This window comes from Macrobrachium nipponense, chromosome 40 (genome assembly GCF_015104395.2).
Source record: "Macrobrachium nipponense isolate FS-2020 chromosome 40, ASM1510439v2, whole genome shotgun sequence".
In the NCBI taxonomy this organism is placed as follows: Eukaryota; Metazoa; Arthropoda; class Malacostraca; order Decapoda; family Palaemonidae; genus Macrobrachium; species Macrobrachium nipponense.
Window position 1 is genome coordinate 2,157,226 of NC_061101.1, and position 9,811 is coordinate 2,167,036.

Consider the following 9,811-nt stretch of genomic DNA (forward strand, 5'->3'; position numbering starts at 1 on the left):
GCCATTAAAAGTACAAGAGTGGGATAAGGATGTGGAACAAAGAGTTGGGGGTTGGGGAGGGACGAGAAAGGACGATAACAAGATTGAGAAATTGTTTAGTCTCATGAAGCTCCGCTATGCCGTTTTAATGGAAACAGATGTTTGGGGATTATTGGAACAAGTGTCCGGTTAATTGGAACCCTCGAGACATCCAATTTTCCAATCTCGTAAACTGGGAGATTAAATACTTGACGAGCTGTTGTGTCAACAGACGCGTTTCAATTGTTTTCGACTTTTCGTCAGCTTCTTCTTCTTGGAACTTGGAAGTTAGAAAGGCTGACGGTGCATTTAATTATTAATTCATTTAGTTCGAAATTGTCGTCTTTGTAAACTTTAATGTTCGCTATTATCTCTTTTATTCTTTAAACTCCTTCGTTGTTGGTTAGATTGTTACTCAAATTTACGGTTGTTCCTGATAGCCTTGTCGATACTTCTGACCAGAAATGTCTATCCATTCTTCAATCTCTTAACCGCCCCCCTCTCTCTCTCTCTCTCTCATTATTTATGCATTGGCAACACATGTGAATTATCGTCAGCTTTCCGTGTTCTGACATTTCAAGTCAGATTACGTTCATGACGCATACTACTTACAGGCTATACATAGCCCAACAATTGGTTTGGGATACGTATACTTACAATCCCTATACTCGATCATCGATGTTTCATTATATATCTTTCGAGTCTTCATGAAAAAAAAATGTATTCAGTTTACATAATGTTTTACAAACTACTATTTATCACAATAAAAAATAAAATTATGTAGATAATAATGCCTGACAGAGGATAGTACTAAAAATTACGAACTACATTTGACGCCTCCCCACAACCCTGGGGCGCCAGTACAGACTTGCCCTCGTGTGGGATTTGAGTTCGGATCGGAGACAAACTTTTACCTATAACTGTTCACTTAAGGTAGATTCTTGAGTGAGCCCTATGCCTACGAGACGTTAGTTCGGCGGCCGCTGATTGGCTGTAAGCTGCCTACCTCTCGGTACCAGCCAATCAGCGGCCACCAAACAAACGTCTCGTAAGAATAAGGCTCATCCGAGAATCTACCTTAAGTGAATCAGTTATAGTATAGTATGGTATAGACTAGGCTATACTATACTGTAGCGTAACTTTAGATTCTCAACACAGAGTGGAATTTAACCATGTTTTGACATTTGAATAACAGTTTACACACACACACACACACACACATATATATATATATATATATATATATATATATATATATATATATATATATATATATATATATATATTAGTAGGGGTGATCGTGGCTAGTTGGCTACAGGGTTAAGTTGGCACACTCAAGATAACTTAAAGTTTACCAATGGATGACTCTAATACATATACTGTGTAATTGCCACGTGGTTCCTCAGTTACCAGCAAAATTCTGTAGAGATAGAATGTAGGAGTTCGAATTTACGAGACAAATTTTGATTTTGATGGTAGTAAAGTAAATTTTTTTATCTTTCTGTTATTTGCTATAACATCTATACATTCATGAAAGATTATTTTTCAGTTATATCACAGTTTTCCTTATGGTTTAAAGATTCTTTACCATTAAAATTAATAATTCAAGGCTTCTTGTTATGGACTAGTAAGTGTTTTTGTACGAAATGGCAAGGATGGGGCAAGTTGGCTCAAAACAAATGGGGCAAGTTGGCACGTGTACAGACGTGCCTCTCGTTATTTGATAACAATAGTGAGCCTATTTATTTATATAATTTACGTTTTGTTTCTGGATTTTTGGAGGGATAATGAGATTAGTGTCCTATCTTTTCCTCCACATTGTTTTCACAAGTTGTAGCCCCCGGATTTTAGTGTTTATAGACCTCTGAAGAAATGTCTTAACAGGGCATATGATTCGTGGATGACTGGTAATCCAGGATCAAGTATGCCCATCTGTGACATTCCTGGTAAAGTTTCCACGGCTTTACCTCTAGCTGTCACTTATTCTGATGTTTTCAATGGGTTTAGGATTGATGGAATTTCAACTTTGAATACAGACTATCTCAAGATTTTGATTTTACGGGTGGTTATGTAACAGATTGTGGGCTTCAGATCAGTCATCAGCGTGATACTGAGGAACTGCTCCTGTTGATTCAGAAGAAAGCTCAGCTGAAGACAGCCTGTGTTTGGTAAGCCAGGATAGGTGCGGGTCCAGTGCAGGGCATGTAACAGCATCATGAAGACTACCTGCCACAATTACAACCAGATGATGATCTGAAGCAATACTAATGCCTTATATTTTGTATTTTGGAAATTCAGAGGGTATTTTTGCTATTTGATTTATATGCAATGTAGAAATTTTCTTGTAATTATCAATGTGCCAACTTACCCCGTATAGGGGCAAGTTGGCAAGAAAAAGTTATTTTTTTCTAAAGCTTATTGTTACCTTATGTTGAAAGCAAACAACAATTATTTTGCTATATGATAAAGACGAATGTTAATATTTTTCAATAGTGGTGAGAATTTTGCAAAAATGTTTCTTTTATATCCGCAATAACCAAAATTGTAAAAAGTGTGCCAACTAACGCCGGTCTCCCCTATACTTTTCCTTAAAATCTTATTATTATTTCTATATGTTATTATTATCTAAATATTCAATATTACTATTTTGTCATTATTTTTTATGGGGGGACCATGTGCCCTGGTGTCCCCCGCCCACAGGGATCTGGTAGCGAGTCAGTTTATGTAGGAGGATTGCTCATTACCACAACCAACGAGCGCCGCCGTGATTCCAACCACGTGCAAGCTTAATGAAGTGCAATATTTTGACACATTTTCCCAACCATAGATATGGTCCCAACTGTCCTTGGTTCTCCGTTAACTATTCCAGGATCAATATTGCTTTTGCGGATGCAAAACATAAGCGCCTTGAACCTGATTATCAATATGTCCTAGTATTCTTGCAGTCTAGCCTAACCTAACCTAATCAATACGTACACATCCCTTGCCCGTGCTATAGGGGATTTCCATCGTTAAGTTGCACACACAGTTGCAAGATATTGCGGAAATGAACTGCAAAATCTGAAATGTTGATTTCACAAGTATTTTCATTAACGATAATCAGCTAGGGTTTTAATTATATTTGACAAACTTATAAATTATGCAGATACAGGAGAACATGAGTATTGTTATAGTGTATTATCACAGCACTATTGTTAAGTACCATTACACAGTGCCTTGACAAAAATTCGAGGCATCTATAAACATAATCAAATCACTGGCATAATTGCCACAAAATTATGAAAGTACAACTGGGCTGGTAAAGTGCATAAGAAAACGTAAGAAATGAATGCCAAACCTGTGCACTTGTATATATTTGTCCACACATATCCCAAAATTTGCATGTCAAATCCTGAAACTAACATTTCATATATTTGCAGATTATAAAGACGACGAATCATCCGTAAGGATCCGAAAAGATGCCAGCCTCGCACAAACAGAGAACGGGATATCCCAAGGCCATGTGGAAAGGACAGAGACCAGGGACCTTGTCAGGCAGAAATTGATATTGGTCTTGGAGTCGTTGAGGAACAAGACACGTGAGAGGCGATCGCCTGACTTCCCAAATGTTTACTTCAACTCAACTTCAGGCAATGTGACGCTACAACCATATTGCATGGGTGGGCATTTGAGTGGCAGCGTGTCTTACGTCCTACAGACGCTGATAGAAGATTTCTCCTTGTCAGCTGCGGAGAAGTCTAACACATACGACTGCCTGAGCACAATGATAAACCAGGTGGCATCGGCCAATGCAGCAGGCTACTTTGAGGACTTTGGGGACAAGCAGGCCTTTGAAGAGCTCCTTCAGGAGGCGATTGAAGGAGGTGAAACCAGAACAACTGACAGTGGTTTGGAAAGTAAGTCTTTTTCAAGGTACATGACAGTTTTATACAAACAGGTGCCATCAGCCATTTGCAAATGCATGTCTAAACTTGTTGATTGTGAAGAGAATGACCATACACCATTTTCAGATGGACAACAACTCTTTTTCATGTGTTGCATCCTATGTATCCACAGGCGTAACCAACAACACTTTGCAAGAAAACAGAAATGGAGTGTTAAAAAAGATCAGTATTCTACGACATTCAGTGGATGTTCTCAACAGAATGAGTGAAAAAATCAAGCACACATCTCAAGCATCTTCTGCTGAAACACTTCGCCGACACAGAAGGGAGGCAACATTTACCATTGGCACCCTTCAAAACAATATACTCACAATTGAACCTTACTGTAATTTCAACCAGGAAAACAAAATTGCGGGAAGTGTCGCCAATGTATTAACACAGGTCATGAATGACCTGAACACTGTGATGTTAGCCCTAGATGACACTATTGAGAGTCTGGAACGTCTCGAATGTATGGTTATCCTTTCCGAGAATCTCACTGCACTCATGGAGTCGGGTGAGCTAACCATAACGGCATCCGAAGCGGGGAACTTGACAGAAGCTGTGGATACGGCCAATGACACAGCAACTGTACTCGTCTACGGTACGGAACAGGAACTTAATAATTTGACGTCGGAACTGGCAGCAATCAATAATCAGCTAACAACGTTGTCAGGTAAGAGCAATCTTGAGTTTTCAATGAAAGGGTAACTGCAATAAAACATGTATTGCACATGAATACACACACATGCAAATTAGAGAGAGAGAAAAAAAATTTTCTAGAAGTTCTATACAAAACACATCATTATCATAAAACTAAATCATTAAATTTTGTTTCCCGCAGCAATATTAATCAGGAAATTTGCTAATAAGGAAAAAATTATTAAACAAGAAACTATTTTTCATGTTCCTACATAATTCTTGATAATTCGGAACTATTATTCTTAGTAATTATTTGTATTGTACACTGCCACAACAGTTTCTGGGACAACCACCACTCCAACAGGACAGCCACCCACAACAACACCTGAAGGACCAACCACCACTCCAGCAGGACAGCCACCCACAACAACCCCTGCAGGACCAACCACCACTCCAGCAGGACAGCCACCCCCAACTACCCCTGCATTACACAACCACACACAACTCCAGCAGGACAGCCACCCACAAACTACCCCTGCAGGACCAACACTACTCCAGCAGGACGTCACCCACACTACCCTGCATGACCAACCACCACGTCCCGCAGGACATCCACCCACCAACTACCCTGCCAGGACCAACAACGACTCCAGCAGGACAGCCACCCACAACTACCCCTGCAGGACCAACCACCACTCCAGCAGGACAGCCACCCACAACTACCCCTGCAGGACCAACTCGAACCACCCACTCCAGAGACAGCCACCCACAATACCCCTGCCGGACACCAACCACCACTCCAGCAGGAACGCCACCCACACTACCCCTGCAGGACCTCCAACGACTCCGCAGCAGCCACGCCACAACTACCCCTGCCAGTCCAACCCCCCCTTTAAACCACTCCAGCGATGAACAGCCAAACCCACAATAACCCTGCATGACCAACAACCGTACTCCTCAGGACAGCCACCCACAACTACCCCTGCAGGACCAACCACCACTCCAGCAGGACAGCCACCCACAACTACCCCTGCAGGACCAACCACCACTCCAGCAGGACAGCCACCCACAACTACCCCTGCAGGACCAACCACCACTCCAGCAGGACCAGGGCCACCCACCAACTAACCCACAGGACACGACGACTCCAGCAGGACAGCCACCCACAACTACCCCTGCAGGACCAACAACGACTCCAGCAGGACAGCCACCCACAACTTTTACCTCCTGCACGGACCAACCCCCTCCAGCAATTGAGCCACCCACAATCTACCCTGCAGGACCAACAACGACTCCCAGCCAGGACACCACCCACAACTCCCCTGCAGGAACACAACTCTCCCAGCAGGACAGCCACCCACAACTACCCCTGCAGGACCAACAACGACTCCAGCAGGACAGCCACCCACATACCCCTACCCCTTGCTACCAAACCCTAACCCACTACACTCCAGCAGACAGCACACCGACCCACAACTTACCCCTGCAGGACCAACTAACCGAACTCCAGCAGGACAGCCCACCCACAACTACCCCTTGCAGGACCAACCACCCCAACGACCTCCAAGACATGGACAACAGCCACCCACCCAAAACTTACCCCCTGCAGGTGGACCAACCACCACTCCAGCAGGAACCAGCCACCCCCAACTACCCCTGTCAGGAACCAACCACACTCCAGCAAGGTACGCCACCCACAACTACCCCTGGCAGGACCAACCTCAACCACTCCAGCAGGACAGCCACCCCCGACACTACCCCTTGCAGGACCAACTAACCGACTCCAGCAGGACAGAGCCCCCACCCGCAACTACCCCATTGCAGACCCAACCAACCGACCTCCAGCCAGGACAGCCACCCACAACTACCCCTGCAGGACCAACCACCACTCCAGCAGGACAGCCACCCACAACTACCCCTGCAGGACCTACAACGACTCCAGCAGGACAGCCACCCACAACTACCCCTGCAGGACCTACAACGACTCCAGCAGGACAGCCGACCCCACCCAAACTACCCCGTTGCAGGAACCAACCAACCACTCCAGCATGGACAGCCACCCACGAACTAACCCCCTGGCAGGACCAACAACGACTCCAGGCAGGACAGCCACCCACAACCTACCCCTGCATGACCAACCCCCACCACCCAGCATGGAACAGCCACCCACGAACTAACCCCTGCAGGACACCACAACGACTCCATCAGGACAGCCGACCCACAACTACCTCCCCTGCAGGACCAACAACGACTCCAGCAGAGACAAGCCCACCCACAACTACCCCCCTTGCATGGACCACCAACCACCACTCCAGCAGGACAGCCACCCACAACTACCCCTGCAGGACCAACAACGACTCCAGCAGGACAGCCACCCACAACTACCCCTAGCAGGACCTACAACGACTCCAGCAGGACAAGCCACCCGACAACCTACCCCCCCTGCAGGACCAACCACCGACTCCAGCAGGACAGCCACGCCACCCAACTAACCCTCCCCCTGCATGGACCAACCAAACCTACTCCAGCAGGACAGCCACCCACCAACTACCCCTGACAGGACCACCCCCACCCAACAGGAACAGCCACCCACACCTACCCCTGCAGGACCAACCACCACTCCAGCAGGACAGCCACCCACAACTACCCCCTGGCAATGGACCTAACCAACCGTGACTCCGGCAGGACATGCCACCAGAGAAAGAGAACCCCCAAAAAAAAAAACAACTACCCCCTGCAGGTACCTAACCAACCGACTCCAGCATGGACCAGCCACCCACCAACTACCCCTGCAGGACCAACCACCACTCCCAGCAGGACACGCCACCCACTAACCGTACACCCCCTGCAGGACCAACCAACCGACCCACCAGGAACAGGCCACCGCCCCCACAACTAAGCCCCTGCAGGACCAACCAACCGACTCCAGCAGGACATGCCAACCCACAACTACCGCCCTGCAGGACCCTACCACCGACTTCCAGCAGGACAAAGCCACCCACAACTACCCCTAGCAGGACCAACCACCCCTCCACTCCACAGGAAACATCCACCCACAACTAACCACCCCTGCAGGAACCAACCACCAACTCCAGCAAGGACAGCCACCCACAACTTACCCCTTGCAGGACCAACCAACCGACTCCAGCAAGGACAGCCACCCACAACTACCCCTGTCCAGTGGACCAACCAACCACCCCTCCAAGCAGGAAAGCCACCCCGGAACTACCCGCCAGGCCCCAACCTACCACTCCAGCCCCAGGACCAGGCCCCCACAAACTAACCCCTGCATACCACCACCCTACGTCCAGCAGGACAGCCACCCCCCAAAAAAACAAACTACCCCCTGCAGGAACCAACCAACGGACCGCCAGCAGTGGACATCCCAGCCCACAACTACCCCTGCATTGGACCAACAACGACCCCAGCATGGACATAGCCCACCCACAACCTACCCCTGCAGGTACCCAACACGACTCCCCAGCAGGACAGCCCCCACCCAACCCCTACCCCTGCAGGAACCAACCAACCGACTCCCAGCCACGGACAGCCACCCACAACTATACCCCCATGCAGGACCAACAACGACTCCAGCACGACAAGCCACCCACCCAAACTACCCCTGCAGGAGCCAACAACCGACCCTCCAGCAGGACCAGCCTACCCACAACTACCCCTGCAGGACCAACCACCACTCCAGCAGGACAGCCCACCCACCAACTAACCCCTGGCAGGAACCAACACGACTCATCAATGGACAGCCACGCCCACAACTACCCCTGTCAGGACCAACAACGAACCCCAGCCAGGACATGCACCCACAACTACCCCTCCAGGACCCAACCAACCACCCCTCCAGCAGGAACCAGCCAACCCCAACTACCCCTGCCACGGACTCAACAACCGCTTCCCACAGACAGCCACCCAACAACTACCCCTGCAGGACTCCAACAACCGACCTCCAGCAGGACAGCCACCCCAACTACGGCCCTCCAGGACCCAACAACGACCCTCCAGCCAGGAACCAAGCCCCCCAACAACTAACCCCTGACCCCAGGTACCAACAACGAACTCCCAGTCCAGGAACCCATCCAACCCACACCCCACCCCTGCCAGGGACCAACCAACCGACTCCCAGCCAGGAATCAGCCACCCACAACTACCCCTGCAGGAACTGCAACCACCACTCCAGAAGTACATTCCACCCACAACTTACCCCTGCCAGGACTTCCCCAACAACGACCCCTATTCCATGAAAAAACAAGCCGATCCCACAACTACGCCCTTGCAGGACCAACCACACTCACAGGACAAAGCCACCCCACAACTACCCCTGCAGGAACCAACAAAAACCGAACCTTCCCAAGCAGGACAAAGCCACCCACAACCCTACCTCCTGCTGGAACCAACAACGACTCCATCAGGACAGCCACCCCAAAACTACCCCTTGGGGGCATGGACCAACAACGACTCCCCCAGCATGGACAGCCACCCACAACTACCCCTGCAGGACCAACCACCACTCCAGCAGACAGCCCCCACACTAGCCCCTGCCACCCAACCAACTACCACCCCTCCAGCAGGAAGGCACCCAACAACGACCCCTGCCAGGACCAACACCACTCCGACAGGACCAGTCCCACCCCCAACTACCCCTGCTGGACCAACAACGGACTCCAGCAGGAACAGCCACCCAAACAACTACCCCTGCCCTGGACCAACAACGGACTCCAAGCAGGGAACAGCCACCCCACAACTAACCCCTGCTGGACCAAACCAACGACCCAGGCAAGGACAAGCCCACCCAACAAAATACGACCCCTGCAGGGACCCAACCAACCGACTCCAGCAGGACAAGCCACCCACCAACTACCCCTGCAGGACCAAAAACCACCCACCCTCAGCAGGACAAGCCAACCCCAACCTTACCCCTGCAGGACCAACCACCCTCGCAGGCAGGCAGCCAACCCACAAGTACCCCCTGCAGGACCAAAACCCAACCCACTCCAGCAGGACAGGCCACCCAAAAATACCCCTGCAGGGAACCTACAACGACCCTCCAGCAGGACAGGCCACCCACAACTAACCCTGCAGGACCAACAGAACGACTCCAGCCAGGGGGGGACAGCCACCCACAACTAACCCCTGCCAGGAACCAACAACCGACTCCAGCAGGACAAGCGACCCACCCAACCTAACCCCTGCAGGACCAAACACCACCCCTCCAG

At 49.3% G+C, this 9,811-nt stretch overlaps 1 protein-coding gene across 1 annotated transcript in view; it reads left to right on the forward strand.

The window, feature by feature from the left end:
• LOC135211800 (anti-sigma-I factor RsgI2-like) overlaps window positions 1-5,711 on the forward strand; it is a 13,545-nt gene extending 7,834 nt beyond the window's left edge. The window contains exons 2-5 of the mRNA XM_064245012.1: window positions 3,438-3,914; window positions 4,075-4,617; window positions 4,921-5,181; window positions 5,545-5,711. Of these exons, the coding sequence (XP_064101082.1) occupies window positions 3,438-3,914; window positions 4,075-4,617; window positions 4,921-5,181; window positions 5,545-5,711 (1,448 nt within the window). The remainder of the gene's footprint in view (window positions 1-3,437; window positions 3,915-4,074; window positions 4,618-4,920; window positions 5,182-5,544) is intronic.
• Window positions 5,712-9,811: the final 4,100 nt, after the last annotated feature.